The sequence below is a fragment of the Schistocerca piceifrons genome, chromosome 4, assembly GCF_021461385.2.
Source record: "Schistocerca piceifrons isolate TAMUIC-IGC-003096 chromosome 4, iqSchPice1.1, whole genome shotgun sequence".
Taxonomy (NCBI): domain Eukaryota; kingdom Metazoa; phylum Arthropoda; class Insecta; order Orthoptera; family Acrididae; genus Schistocerca; species Schistocerca piceifrons.
The window spans coordinates 204,311,367-204,327,703 of NC_060141.1; the positions used below are offsets into that span (position 1 = coordinate 204,311,367).

Consider the following 16,337-nt stretch of genomic DNA (forward strand, 5'->3'; position numbering starts at 1 on the left):
TGTTCCATGTCTGTTATGTTTGGCGGATTGTCTATTTTAATGTGTGTGTTATCTACTGCCTGGTAAAATTTCTTTTGGTTCGTGTTGAATATTTGGTTTTGTTTCCTTCTATTTTAACTTTTTTTGAATCTTCTAAGTCGTTTGGCCAATGATTGTAATTTCTGCTTTTTTTCATCTAATTGCTCTATCGCTTCTTGTCGTGAGATTTTACCTAACCTTTTTCGTTTTTTGTCTGATATTTCATTCCTTATAAATTGTGTTAGCTGTCCGATGTCTTTTCTCAGTTTTTCTATTCCGATCTGTAGCCTGTGTTGCCATGCTGGTTTTTTGGGTTTCTACTGTGTGTTGGTTTGTTCTGATCTCTGCCTAGTGTGTATATTTAGTGTAGTGAGTGCTCCTATATAAACCAGTAGTGGTAACTCTTCCATAGTTTTATTTTCATTTATTTTGTTGTGTATGATTGTGTTGATAGTTGTTATTGTTGTTTCGACTTGTGGGTTATTTGGTGGTCTATGCAAGAATGGTCTAATGTCTGTATTTGTGTCTTTGTATTCTATATATGTCAGCTGAAATTTTTCTTCTATATCTAACATGTGTGTCACTTTGTGTTCTATTTGTGCTTGTTCTGGTGGCTGTCTTAAGATTTCGTTTTCCTCTGATTGTTTAATTGATGTATGTTTTTCTTTGTTTGCGATTGTTTAATTGATGCATGTTTTTCTTTGTTTGCTCTGGGATGTTTGAGTCCATTACTGTATTTTCTTCTTCTTCTGATTGCACAATATTTTGTTCCAGTATTTGTTGTACTTGTTGTTTGATGTTTCCTAATTCTGATCAGCTAGTCGTTGTTCCGTTAAAAATTTTAATTCTGGGTACCTGGTAATAAATGTTGTGTATGCTTGTGATCTGTATCCAGTTGTGTTTGTTCCTAAGTTTGTTACTTGGTAATAACAGAACATGAGGTGTCAGTTAACTTCATCTGAGCATCTCATCCTCTGCCTTCGTTTTCCTTCTAGGGTGGTTGCAGGAAGCATATCCTGCAAAACACCTCTATTTGGATTTAAATTATTTTCCGTGTGGCTAGCAGTGTCGTTACCATTGTGGACGGGCATAGGGATCAGGCGTCGTCCCTGACCATGACAGCGCTTGTCCGAGGCTTCATTAGTTCTGTCCTGAACCAACCAATCACACTAAAAGGAGGAGTTAGCCCTATTAGTGGTTTGTTCTTTTCGTCGCCTTTTACGACTGGCAGAACATACCGGAGGCCTATTCTTTTCCCGGGCCTCCACGGGGTCCATTATTATTATTATTATTACAGTTATTATTTTTAAGGTTCCTTAGCTAGGTCGCTAAAAACGGAACTCTTATAGAAGCACTTTGTTGCCTGCTTGTCTGTCTCTGTCCGTCTGTTAAAACCGCTTTCTTCTCAGTAACGGATAATCCAATCAAAAGATACGGCCATTTGTGTCACATATTTTGATACTCGCAAACTCATGCATCAGAACCTACAGGGCACTTCCCGCTGACTTAGAATCGTGAAATTCAGCAAGATGCAACGATTCACAGTACAACTAAAGGACAAAATTCTAAAATGTTTAATTTGCAATTGCATGATAAGAAAATTGTTTTGTCGTTTATTATCTTTGTTATCAGATTGTCTGTCTTTTCGCCCGTCTGTTGTCGCCCTTTTTGTCTCAGAAACGGGTAGATGTATCAAGTTTGTCTATGGCGCTCCAGCGGTATTATAACGTTGGCTTCTAAGTCAAAGCAGTCAAAAGATACAGTCATTTGTATCACACATTTTGATGGCTGCTAACTCATCCAGTAAAACCTAGATGATGCTCCAAGTTGCCATAGAATTGCGAAATTTCACAAGAAGAAAGGTTTTACAGTACAGTACAGGACAGAAAATGGTTCACTTGTAATTATATCACACGGAAAAGGTATTTCTTCTGTTACTTGTTGTCCGACTTCAAGCTTGAAATTATTTCGCTTCTGAACCACATCTTCTACATGAACGCTGGAATGTCATAGCTCGGTCACAAAAACACCCAAATACTTCGATACAGTTTTTCTGTTTATCAGAGACCTGCACGGAGAGTAATATTTCCATTATCTGGATAGTAATTTTTAACTTCGCAGTTTTACTTCGTACGTGCATGTTTCGCCGTTTCAAGGCAGCTGTACGTGTTTCTTTGACGTGCGACACTGATGTCCGGTGTGGTGTTGACAGGACCGGCGGCTGCTGCTGGTGCCGTGGATCCTGGTGGTGGCCGCCAACCTGCTGCTCGACCTGGCACACGTCGTCACCACCATCGCCATCGGCGCGGTACGTGACGCGCATCGCTACTGCCGACAGCCGTCCCTGCCCCAAGGCGGAAATACGCCCCTTTACCGTAACAGAGGTTACGTGTACTGCCGCTCCGAAATTACAGTATTATACACGTGGTATCTGTTCTTCCGGATATGTGCCAAAGAACAGACACCACATATATAATTAAGGAGTTTTGGAAATTTGTGGTAAGGTCTTACGGGACCAAACTACTGAGGTCGTCGGTCCGTAGGCTTACACACTACTTAACCTAACTTCAGATAACTTACGCTAAGGACGACATACACACCCATGCGCGAGGGAGAACTCGAACCTCTGAGGGGGGAAACCGCGCCGACCGTGACAAGATGCCTCAGACAGCTTCGCTACCCCGCGCGGCCAATAATTAAGGCGCAGACAATCAATTCATCACTTCATTGCGGATGCAACCCATGACCGAACTCTTACGAGAATCGGCTAAGTGCCGGTAGTAATGAGGATAATGGGCTAAGCGCAGTACGTCAGAATTGTGCGGATAAGTTGAGAATTTGAGTCTGACGGCAGACGTGCTAGGGAAGTATACGCTGCTGCGTGCGGGTGGTACAGTGGTCAAGCATCTGCCTCGTAATCAGGAGACCCGGGCCTGAATCCCGATCTGGCATAAATTTTTAACTTTCCTTGTTGATTTAAATCAATGCCCACTGGCAGCCTCTGTCATTAATTGCTTTGTGTCTTAATTACAGTATACATTGTCACAGTTCTACCTAGATGGAAATCCACGTTTACTGAACAGGGGCTGTTCCCAACCTCTCTCGTTCGGTGTCGACAGTATCCACTGGTAATAAATGTTTTCCTGTTTTACGATGGCCGCCTTTTACGTCTGCGTAATAGAATGAAAAACATTTCGCTTCTGAAAATAATCATTTTAAGAAGTTATGCAGGTTCTCATACGTTCTAACCAATAACTGAGAAATTTCGTCGACTCTGTTGTTGGTACCTGGTTTTGGAAAAGTTCAACAGATTGTTGAGGTGATGAGAAACGCTGTCCACGCTAGTTCTGTTTACATACGAGAACAAAAAGAAGTAGTTAGGCGATAAATCAGCTGAAGGAGGCCAGTGTGAAGTTAACACATTGGTTTTCTCCATTACTTATCAAATGAAATTACAATGAAATGAATACCCCTAGCTGCATATAGGCGTCAACGGGGACTATTGAAAATGTGTGTCCCGTCCGGGACTCGAACTCGGTATCTCCAGCTTAAATGGTAGACACACTATCCATCTGAGCCACCGAGGACACAGAGGATGGTGCGAATGTAGGGACGCCTCCCGTGAGACCCACATTCCCAACTTATTGTCCCACACTATAATCGTAGTGCACCTGTGCATTATACTCATTACTCACGGCTTTTTGCCGATTCCTGTAAGAGTTCGGGCACTGTTTGTGCATCCACACAGAAGAAGATGGTCAAATGGCCGTTGAGCCTTCACTATTATGTATTATATATGAAGATGTTATCTGTTCTTTCGGAGATGTCCGTAACAATTGGTTTTCCTAATTTCATCCTTCACTCCTAGGAGATAGCACTCCACTTATGAAAATGTAATCTGAATGTAATCGTTTCAAAGGACACCACTAGGGTTGCGGGTAGGAACAGATATTCTGTAGGAAAGTGTGGGTGAGTATAGACACTTTCTAATAATGCACACAGGAAAAAGAATGTTCCTTTAGTTCCTTACCGATAACGTACTTTCTATTGTAAACTGTAAATCAGTTCAAATGGCTCTGAGCACTTCTGAGGTCATCAGTCCCCTAGAACTTAGAACTACTTAAGCCTAACTAACCTAAGGACATCACACACATCCATGCCAGAGGCAGGATACGAACCTGCGACCGTAGCGGTCGCGCGGTTCCAGACTGTAGCGCCCAGAACCGCTCGGCCACTCCGGCCGGCTATAAATCAGTCGTAAACTAAATATCGAAGATAATATTTTAACCTTATTCTGTTAATAATTTAGGATACATATATTATCAATTAAAAATATTAATTCGCTTAGTGATAAAGTGCATTCAGATGTCTTCATTTAAGGAATAGAGCGCAAGGAAACATCCTTGTACCATTACAGTCTTGGAAACAGATTTTTTTATACAATACACGAGGCATAAAATTTGTCCACCCTTCCTTAAACACTGATTTGATTATGTCATAGAATCCTCAAAAGTTGCTACAATATTTTCACATATAAGACTTTCAATTTAGAGAGTCTTATGACAAGATTCTAGGCCGTCTCCACATGTAAATTATGGAACTTTTGCTGTTCCTTTTCCTTCTTTGTTTTGTATTTAGTCCGCAGATCCCCAACAGTATGACTTTCGGCTGTTAATTACGCCTTAAAGTTTTCTCAAAACGTATTTTACCAAAAAAATCGTATGAAACTGTTGGCCTGATGCCGTTACAATTTTTCGCAGACATATGATTCACAACTTTATCTTCGATAGGGATAAAAGCTGAAGCAGTGAAATAAGATTTATGCCATGGCCGGGACTTGAACACAGTTCTTCGGCTCACTAGGCACTGAACCAAGGAAGTCCGTGCAACTCTTGTAACCGCAATGTTGTGTTTAGAAAAATCTCCCTAAGAATCAGAAGACTCAGATTCAAGTTATAGCCACAGCAAAAGTTCTAATTCAATATTTCAGCTTCTGATACTACTTGCACGAATCGTTTCCGTCACTAAGGTCTGGGATAATAGAACTGAGCCTACTGGTACATAACCTACTAATCTACAAACTAACGTTTCACAAACAGCTCAACACACATAACATCTCCATTGGCAAATAGGAGAAAATAAATAACAAATATTGCATCATTCCGATCAGAGATCAGTGGCTTTCAGCCGTGGTTACTTGTCCGTTGGTGATGTTCGTCCACGATTCCTGCACTTCATCGCCTAGGAGCTCTTGCTTTCCGTGCGAATAACAAAACAGAGTTTTTTAGTAACGGTACTCAAAAAATGCTACATCTTTGAAAGTTACATCTTCTACATTCTCCTACTACTGGCTACTTGCACAATAAGAGAATGTACATCACAGACTAGCATATCGCTGATTAGTACCCTACAATGCAGCAACAAGCTAATTGATGATCGCTGCGCGTAAATTAGGGATTTAGGGTTTGACGTTTTTCGCCTTTCTTTGTCATTGTGAAGAACTGCAGGTTCAGGAGCTACCTGAGGAAGTAAATCAATAAGGGCGAGTAGCGACTCGTTCTTGGATAGATCAGTCGGTAGAGCACTTGTCCTGAAAGGCAAAGGTCACAGATTCGAGTTCCCGTTCAGCACAGTTTTAATCAGCCAGGAAGTTTCAATGTGGTTTCAAGTTACATCGATGGCATTAATAACCGCGAGACGACAGATGGGATTAATACAGCGTTATATTAGAATATCACAAATCCATCAAAAGCACAATGGTAAATCCAGTTAAGAAGTGAGGAAGCGCTGTAACTTGCTATTGAAGAAAGGCGTAGATACAGGGACCCGAAGAACGGTATACGAGCCGGTTTCGAATCCAGACACCGCTCAAATTCTGTGGGGGTGTTAACTCACCGAGTTCGGTCGGAGGGTTAGCTGCCCTCTGTAATATAAAAAAAGAAACTAAGTGAATGGTTCAAAAACGGATTTGGACGGGTGTCATGGAACGTCCGCCCCGAACAAACGCAACGAACAAAAATGATGTAAAAAAGGGGGTAGCGAATCGATTACTAATTGAAACATTTTCGATCACGGGTTAGATGACACCCAAACTTACATTTTGAATAAAAATCATCAACACTGGTGGCCGAAGATTTCCAGCATTGGAAGTCATCTAATAGGTACTTGTCATAGAGGGCGGAGGAGCGGACAGAGGTTCAGGGCACTTTGTTGCCCCTAAAGGCGAAAGAAAGCGTCAGTGATCAACTGCATGAGAATGCAGAAAGCAATGAAAATAACTGCATTAAAGATAGATATGCAACCTGTGGCCTGTAATGGAAAAAGTATCATCATGATCTGTGTACTGGCAAAAGAGTTCGGCAGTGTTCCGCAATTTGATCTCCAAGGGGGGGGGGGGGGGGGAGGAGGGGACTGCGAAAGGGGAGGTGCTCTGGTGCTCTGAGAAAAAGGTTGAATAATATACTAACGTTCTACGAGTCGAGTCGGGGAATGTCAGAAGTTTAAACGTGGTAGGGGGAAGCTGGAAATTCTGAAAGAGGAAATACAAAGGCCCAATGTGGAAATTGTGAGAGTCAGTCAGTGAAATGAAAAGAAGGCAAGGATTTCTGGTCAGATGAGTACGGGTTAATAGCGGCAGCAGCAGAAAATAGTATAAGGGGAGTAGGATTCGTTATGAATGGGAAGGTAGGTCAGAGAGTGTGTTACTGTGAACAATTCAATGATAGATAGCAATCGACAGCAAACCAACACCGACAACGACAGTTCAGGTATACATGCCGAAGTCGCAATCCGAAGATGAAGAGATAGGAGTGTGTATGAGGATACTGAATGGATGGTTCAATAAACAAAGGGAGACGAAAATCCAATAGTCATGGGGGACTGAAATGCGGCTGTAGGAATAGGAGAAAGAGTTACGGGTGAATATGGGATTGGTGTTACGAATGAAGGAGGAGAAAGGCAAATTGAGTTTTGAAATATATTTCAGCTAGTAATAGCGGATACCATGTTCAAGAATCATAAGAGGAAGCGCTAAACTTGGAAAAGGCCAAGAGATACGGAAATTTTCAGTTACATTCCATCAAGGACAGATAGAGATTCCGAAATGAAAAACTGCAGATACAGACTGAGATCATACAGACTCAGATCACACTCTGGTAGTGATGAAGTTAGGCTCAAGTTTAACGGAATAGTCAGGAAGAATCAAGTTGTAAAGAAGTGGGATACGGAAGTGCTAAGGATTGAAGAGGAAAGTTGGAAGTTTCCTGAAGCTATAGATAGTGCGATAAGGAATAGCTCAGTAGCTATTTCAGTTGGTTCAATGAAAGATGGAAGCACAAAGATGTTCAGGGAAATTCAGGAATATAGAAACACAAGTCGTTTAGGAATGAAACAAGAAGGAAGTCCAGGGAAGCTAAGGCGAAATGGCTGCGTGAAAAATTTGAATAAATCGAAAAAGATATGATCGTCGGAAGGACTGAATCAGCATTTAGTTTAGCCAAAACAATCTTCGGTGAATTCAAAAGCAACGTTGGTAATATTAATAGCGCAATGGGAAATCCAATGTTAAATATTGATGAGGGAGCGAATAAGTGGAAAGAGCACACTGAAGGCCTCTATGAGGGGGATGACTTGTCTCTTGTTACAGAAAAAGAGACAGGAGCCTATGTAGAAGAGGTAGAGAATTCGATATCAGAATCATAGTTCAAAAGAACTTTCTAAGGCTTAAGATCAAATATGGCAGAAGGGATAGAAAACATTCTATCAGAATTCGTAAAATCATCGGGGGAAGTGGCAACAAGAATACTGTTCACGTTGGACTGTAGAACGCGTGAGTCTAGCGATACATAATCCGACTTTCGGAAAAATATCATCCGCACAATTCCAAAAACTGTAGGAACTGACAATTGGGAGAATTGTCGCACAATCAGCTGAACAGTTCATGCATTAACGTTGCTAACAAGAATAATAAACAGACGAATATCCTAGATGAGATCAGTTTGGCTTTAAGAAAGATAATGGCACAAAGATAATGGCACCAGACAGGCATTTCTGACGTCACTGTTGATAATGAACGCAAGAGTGATGAAAAATCAAACATGTTCATTGAATTTCTCAAGCTGAAAAAAGCGTTCGACGTTGTCATGTGCCCCAAGTTGTTCGAAATTATGAGAAAAATGGGGATGAGAAAGAGGGATAATAATGGTGGAAGAGCAAGAAAAAAGTGATCCGATTAAAAATGATGTAACACAGCGATGTAGTCTTCCGCCGCTAGTGTTCAATCTGTACGTCGAAGATGCAATGAAGGAAATAAAATTCATTGTGACAGGACATCTGCGGTAAGATCCGCTTATGACATTGCTATATTCAGTCAAAGTGAAGAAGAGTTACAGGATCTGCTAATTGCGACGAACAGTGTAATGAATAGAGAATATGGACTGAGTCCAAATCGAAGGAAGACGATGGAAGTGAAAAGTATCGTAAATGATAACAGGTACAAACTTAGTATCAGGATTGATGGTCAAGAGGTAGACGAGGTTACGGAATTCCGCTGCCTAGGCAGCAAAGTAATCCATAACGGTCTGAGAAGTAGGTCATCAAGAGCACAGTAGCACTGCAAAAAGGGCATTTCTGGACAAGATAAGCCTACTAGTATGAAACACAGGCCTAAATCTGAGGAAGAAATTTCTGTGAATGTACGATTGGAGCATAGCATTGTATGGTAATGAAACACGGTATGTGGCAAAACCCGGAACAGAAGAGAACTGAAGCGTTTGATACTTGGGACCACAGACGAATGTTGAAAATTAGGTGAACTGATGAGGAGGTTCTGCGCAGAATCAGAAAGGAAAGGAGTATAGGGAAAACATTGACAAGAAGAAAGTCTGTATGAAGGGGCATCTGTTAAGAGATCAGGGAATAACTTGCATGGTACCACAGGGAGCTGTCGAGGGTAAGAACTGTAGAGAAAGACAAAGATTGAAATACAGCTATCAAATAATTGAGGACGTAGGTTGCAAGCGCTGCTCTGATATGAAGAGATTGGGGGCGGGTCGTATCAAACCGGTCATAAGATCGAGGACTCAAGGAAAGAAAAAAGAGAGGGAGGGAATGAGATTGACAGCCACCAATATTAGTGGGACGGGAGCAAAATTTTCAGGATGTACAAACAGGATGCGAAGGATGTGTAAACAAAAAGAGTACGTAGTTAAAATGGACCAGCTGTCACTGTTAGTGAGTTGCATGCAAAATTAACAGGAAGCACAAACAGGATAGGAGAGGTGATTAGACAAACAGCGAGAGAGATAGTCGTAATTAATATCGTATCAGTGTATGATAAGATTAAATTTACCTCCCGAATTGTAAAGAGTAAAGGTGTGTAACCCTGAAGTATAAACGCGTAACAAGTCCCGGTAAAGGGCAGGTAGATGGCAACAGTTAACTGATCTAACTTCAATGTCTGTAACAGCCAAATATTTATAGAATAATACCATTTTCGTGCCTCCGCTGCAGCTTATTTAGTTTCTATACGAATAACACTTCATCTTCAACTCGTTGCGTGCAGTTGTATCAGTCCATGGAAAATGGACGAGAAGTTGAAACACAACTACTTACATTTAAAACTATACTAGTTACAGCATAGGTGAAAGTATGGTATCTCTATATATTATATTATAGAAATGTATGTATGTTCTACAAGCCGGCCGCTGTGGCCGAGCGTTTCAGGCGCTTCAGTCCGGAACCGGACTGCTGCTAGGGTCGCAGGTTCAAATCCAGCCTCGGGCATGAAAGTGTGTGATGTCTTTATAGGTTTAAGTAGTTCTAAGTCTAGGGGACTGATGACCTCAGATGTTAAGTCCCATAGTGCTTAGAGCCACTTCAACCTTTCTATATTCTACATTTCCTCCTATCAATTACTACCAAACGCTGCACAAATATCACTTAATGTTTGGAAATAGGTACTGTGGGATTAGACCCGCCTACATCTCAGAGGGGTAGAGGTATTAGGAGCGCAACTAATTAACACAAGTATTACAGGCATAAACCGCCTATGTTCCTTGAGGCGTTAGTCACCGCTAGCGAATATCCAGATTACAGTTATCCAGTATTTCAGACGGAGAGCACTTTGCGACTTGCAACAAACTTTACACATAATATGATACTCTTCTGAAACTTTTTCTCGTTTCAGAGGGTGCCGATATGTGGTCGGTGTTGGCAGACTTGCTAAAGGAGGTTAAGGCAACTAGAGAAAGGGGAGAAATACTCCAAGAATCATTAGAGAAGGGTTTACAAGAAACAAGAGAATCACTAAAGAAAGATTTACAAGAAACTAGAGAAGAGGGAAGAATATCCCGAGAATCATTAGAGAAGGGTTGACACCCTCGGCGAAATGATGAACGAAAACAAGTAGTACACTTTCGCTGTAATGAGCAAAACTGTCGCCTCAGGCATGACGTTTCAATTGATTATCTCTTTACTGCTAACTGATTCGCAATACATTTTCCAGGTAGTATTAATATATGCCTCTGAACGTACCTGCAAATTTATGTCGTTATACCACTCGTAGTTCAGGAGATACGAAATGCTCCGTGATCATATCGTGGCACTTTATTTTACAGGTCCGTCTTGATCACACGAGCTTTTACGTCTCACTGTTACCTGTTTCAGCTACTGCCATCTTCAGATATGTTACAAACCAAAACAGTGTGTCACTAAGTAAGTTCAGTTTGCTGACGCCAAATCTATAAAAGGCCTGATGCTACATAGGAAAGGTAAATAGTGTTTACATGATTAACAGCCATGTATACCAGCCATACATACCATAAAATATTCGGATGTCTTACCTTCAAATTAAACATGTAGCTACATAGTAAGTAGTGGTAATGATCAGAATTCGTCTGGTATTTATATCAAGAAGCTGAGGCCAACAGATGGCACTATAGCTAGGGAACATGATTAACTAGTATCGCAAATGTAATGGTTAAAATGCGGTATGCGTAGTCACCAATTAAAATTACTTCACATGATAAACCGAACTTCTGACAACAACAAAAAAAAAAACATGTACTGACATAGTACACTTGAATTAGATCCGTACTTAAAATCCACATAAAAAGTGCAAATACTAATAAAGTGAATGTGGCTGTTAATCATGTAAACACGTTTTATCTTTCTTATGTAGCAGAAGCTCTTTTATAGATTTAGCGTCACCAAACTGAACTTTGTTGGTTACACGCTGTTTTTGTTTGTAACAGATCTGAAGATGGCTGTATCCGAAACGGTTAATAGTGAAGTCGAAATGTTTGTTTGATCAAGACTGACCTGTTCAAAAATGGTTCAAATGGCTCTGAGCACTATGGGACTTAACTTCTGTGGTTATCAGTCCCGTAGAACTTTGAACTACTTAAACCTAACTAACCTAAGGACATCACACACATCCATGTCCGAGGCACGATTGCGGAGCTGTAAAATAAAGTGTCAGAGGAGCTAAATTCTATAAAAACTGTGGGGATTACAGATTTCTTGCCATATAGAAATAAGCACTGTGGGGTTCAAAGCTCTCTGCAACCTACTGAAGTTCACTTTGAATGCTCTTAAGAGTATGAAGTGAGATTTGTCTCTTATCTCTTCTGTTAAGAGTATGAACAGGTAGCTAGCATGAGCACTGCGATGAATCAATGATTTTGTCGACATGTTTTAGGATCTAACATCAGTCCACACGGCTGAATACCGAAGATAAATTTATACCCTCTATGGAGTCGATTGGTGAAAAACAGTAGAAATCAGGCATACATGTGCATTATACTCGTCTGTCCCTTATGCACATAAATTTCCTATACTTTACGTCTATGCTCACAAACTTTTTGTCATCAGAATACCGGTTTCGGTCTATAATGACCATCTTCGGATCTATTTTAAAATAACAATGGCTGCAGTAGATTAGGACGTTGGTTTTATAAAATAGATCAGAAGATGGTCATTATAGACCGAAACCGGTAATCTGTTGACAAAAAGTTTGTGACCATAGACGTAAAGTAAAGGAAATTTATTCTACATTCGGGTCACTGGTTTACTCGCGACGGTTTCGCAGCTTGTGAAACCAAATGCATATGTTCAACATCTCCTCCTAGTTCCTGGATCAGTTTCATCCATACTTGGCACACTTATTATTCACTGTCTGCAAATGAATATTGTGGATGATATATTTGGCACAGATTACATCTTCAGAATAAAAAAAACTAAGACAGAGGAGCAGAGAACTAGTGAAAAGAAGAATATATTTTCTCAGCATGTTATAGTCTTAGGTGGAGATTTCAATTTACCAGATATAGACTGGGACACTCAGATGTTTAGGACGGGTGGTAGGGACAGAGCATCGAGTGACATTATACTGAGTGCACTATCCGAAAATTACCTCGAGCAATTAAACAGAGAACCGACTCGTGGAGATAACATATTGGACCTACTGATAACAAACAGACCCGAACTTTTCGAATCTGTATGTACAGAGCAGGGAATCAGTGATCATAAGGCCGTTGCAGCATCCCTGAATATGGAAGTTAATAGGAATATAAAAAAAGGGAGGAAGGTTTATCTGTTTAGCAAGAGTAATAGAAGGCAGATTTCAGACTACCTAACAGATCAAAACGAAAATTTCTGTTCCGACACTGACAATGTTGAGTGTTTATGGAAAAAGTTCAAGGCAATCGTAAAATGCGTTTTAGACAGGTACGTGCCGAGTAAAACTGTGAGGGACGGGAAAAACCCACCGTGGTACAACAACAAAGTTAGGAAACTACTGCGAAAGCAAAGAGAGCTCCACTCCAAGTTTAAACGCAGCCAAAACCTCTCAGACAAACAGAAGCTAAACGATGTCAAAGTTAGTGTAAGGAGGGCTATGCGTGAAGCGTTCATTGAATTCGAAAGTAAAATTCTATGTACCGACTTGACAGAAAATCCTAGGAAGTTCTGGTCTTACGTTAAATCAGTAAGTGGCTCGAAACAGCATATCCAGACACTACGGGATGATGATGGCATTGAAACAGAGGATGACTCGCGTAAAGCTGAAATACTAAACACCTTTTTCCAAAGCTGTTTCACAGAGGAAGACCGCACTGCAGTTCCTTCTCTAAATCCTCGCACAAACGAAAAAATGGCTGACATCGAAATAAGTGTCCAAGGAATAGAAAAGCAACTGGAATCACTCAATAGAGGAAAGTCCACTGGACCTGACGGGATACCAATTCGATTCTACACAGAGTACGCGAAAGAACTAGCCCCCCTTCTAACAGCCGTGTACCGCAAGTCTCTAGAGGAACGGAGGGTTCCAAATGATTGGAAAAGAGCACAGATAGTCCCAGTCTTCAAGAAGGGTCGTCGAGCAGATGCGCAAAACTATAGACCTATATCTCTTACGTCGATCTCTTGTAGAATTTTAGAACATGTTTTTTGCTCGCGTATCATGTCATTTCTGGAAACCCAGAATCTACTATGTAGGAATCAACATGGATTCCGGAAACAGCGATCGTGTGAGACCCAACTCGCCTTATTTGTTCATGAGACCCAGAAAATATTAGATACAGGCTCCCAGGTAGATGCTATTTTTCTTGACTTCCGGAAGGCGTTCGATACAGTTCCGCACTGTCGCCTGATAAACAAAGTAAGAGCCTACGGAATATCAGACCAGCTGTGTGGCTGGATTGAAGAGTTTTTAGCAAACAGAACACAGCATGTTGTTATCAATGGAGAGACGTCTACAGACGTTAAAGTAACCTCTGGCGTGCCACAGGGGAGTGTTATGGGACCATTGCTTTTCACAATATATATAAATGACTTAGTAGATAGTGTCGGAAGTTCCATGCGGCTTTTCGCGGATGATGCTGTAGTATACAGAGAAGTTGCTGCATTAGAAAATTGTAGCGAAATACAGGAAGATCTGCAGCGGATAGGCACTTGGTGCAGGGAGTGGCAACTGACCCTTAACATAGACAAATGTAATGTATTGCGAATACATAGAAAGAAGGATCCTTTATTGTATGATTATGTGATAGCGGAACAAACACTGGTAGCAGTTACTTCTGTAAAATATCTGGGAGTATGCGTACGGAACGATTTGAAGTGGAATGATCATATAAAACTAATTGTTGGTAAGGCGGGTACCAGGTTGAGATTCATTGGGAGAGTGCTTAGAAAATGTAGTCCATCAACAAAGGAGGTGGCTTACAAAACACTCGTTCGACCTATACTTGAGTATTGCTCATCAGTGTGGGATCCGTACCAGGTCGGGTTGACGGAGGAGATAGAGAAGATCCAAAGAAGAGCGGCGCGTTTCGTCACTGGGTTATTTGGTAACCGTGATAGCGTTACGGAGATGTTTAATAAACTCAAGTGGCAGACTCTGCAAGAGAGGCGCTCTGCATCGCGGTGTAGCTTGCTCGCCAGGTTTCGAGAGGGTGCGTTTCTGGATGAGGTATCGAATATATTGCTTCCCCCTACTTATACTTCCCGAGGAGATCACGAATGTAAAATTAGAGAGATTAGAGCGCGCACGGAGGCTTTCAGACAGTCGTTCTTCCCGCGAACCATACGCGACTGGAACAGGAAAGGGAGGTAATGACAGTGGCACGTAAAGTGCCCTCCGCCACACACCGTTGGGTGGCTTGCGGAGTATCAATGTAGATGTAGATGTAGAACACAGAAGCAAAAGTGAAAGAGAGTTGTCATTCGAATCGGAGTGCGCCATCCCGACATCATTCTAACATTCAACAGTTAACGCGAGATGGTAAACTATAGAGACCTGGCTTCTAGTGGTCGTCCCTGGTAAAAAGCACCAAATGATGACTGCAGCCTAAAAAGTATGGCCTCATAGGTACCACGAAGAAAATGCATCATAACTACTTGCTGCATGTTTGGAAGCAACGAGAATGGCAGTTTCAATCCAGACAGTACGAAAACATCTGCATACCATAAATTTCACCTCTGTGTGTCTGTTATGAACAATAGCGAAAACTAGTGAGTACCATTGTGCAGGAAGAAGGAGAGGGCCAGTGGTGGCCGAGCGGTTCTAGGCGTTTCAGTCAGGAACCGCGCGACTGCTACGGTCGCCGGTTCGAATCCTGCCTCGGGCATGGATGTGTGTGATATCCTTAGGTTAGTTAGGTTTAAGTAGTTCTAAGTCCTAGGGGACTGATGACCTCAGATGTTAAGTCCCAGAGTGCTCAGAGCCATTTGAACCATTTGAAGAAGGTGATGAAGTTCACGAAGAATGGAGACAGCAAAAATGGCGTGTAATTCCACTCACCGACGAGCGCAGGCATTGTCTGACGACAGATGATCGCCGTAGAAAAGTGGAGGGCTCCAGACGCCAGTACGCATCTCAGGGATACAGATCAACTGGGTCTGCAGCCTTCTGAGTGTCATGTTTTGGGTCGGTATTATGTACGGATGTGTACTTGACCATTCAACGGGGTTTTGCTTTCTGCTTTGGTTTTCTGTATGTGGTAATTTTCCTGCAGATAATTTTATACAAAAATACACCCCAAACCTGACAAAAAACAGAGATATATACCATAAAGCAGGTATATATCAATTACAGTCTAACACCTGTGGCCGCGCGGGATTAGCCGAACGGTCTCAGGCGCTGCAGTCATGGACTGTGCGGCTGGTCTCGACGGAGGTTCGAGTCCTCCCTCGGGCATGGGTGCGTGTGTTTGTCCTTAGGATAATTTAGGTTAAGTAGTGTGTGAGCTCAGGGACTGATGACCTTACCAGTTACGCCCCATAAGATGTCACACACATTTCAACATTTTCTTTTTCTTTTTTTTTTTTTTGGTAACACTTGTGAAGGCAGATACATAGGGCAAACAGGTAGAATAATTGATGTCAGATACAAAGAACACATGACAGCCTGGAAATATGGGACAAACCACTCCACATCTGCAGAACACCTAAGAGAACATGACCACAAACTAACCACTAGAGAAGGTGACATGAAAATAATTAGAATCAACATTAAAGAAGCACCTCCTAACGCTGCAACAAAATTACCACATACAGAAAACTTAAGCAGAAAGCAAAACCCTGTTGAATGATCAAGTACACATGCCAAGCAATTCATTGTTTACACTGATAGATAAAATAAAAGAACAACACTTTAAAAGAGGATTAATATAATAATAGTAATATCTCCCAACATCTTTACACTCACTTATGCATGAACCCCTCCACAGAATACTGAAACGAAAAATCAAATCAGCTGTCACCAAAGCTTTCAACCATTCTCTAACAGCTAGTACTTTCATATTCAACATCATACAGTTCAA

General features: G+C 41.4%; 1 protein-coding gene across 1 annotated transcript in view; it reads left to right on the forward strand.

Moving 5' to 3' along the window:
• The window catches only part of LOC124795731, a 745,624-nt gene that overhangs the window by 631,996 nt on the left and 97,291 nt on the right, over window positions 1–16,337 (forward strand). Inside the window, exon 5 of the mRNA XM_047259814.1 lies at window positions 2,231–2,326. Within this exon, the coding sequence (XP_047115770.1) occupies window positions 2,231–2,326 (96 nt within the window). The remainder of the gene's footprint in view (window positions 1–2,230; window positions 2,327–16,337) is intronic.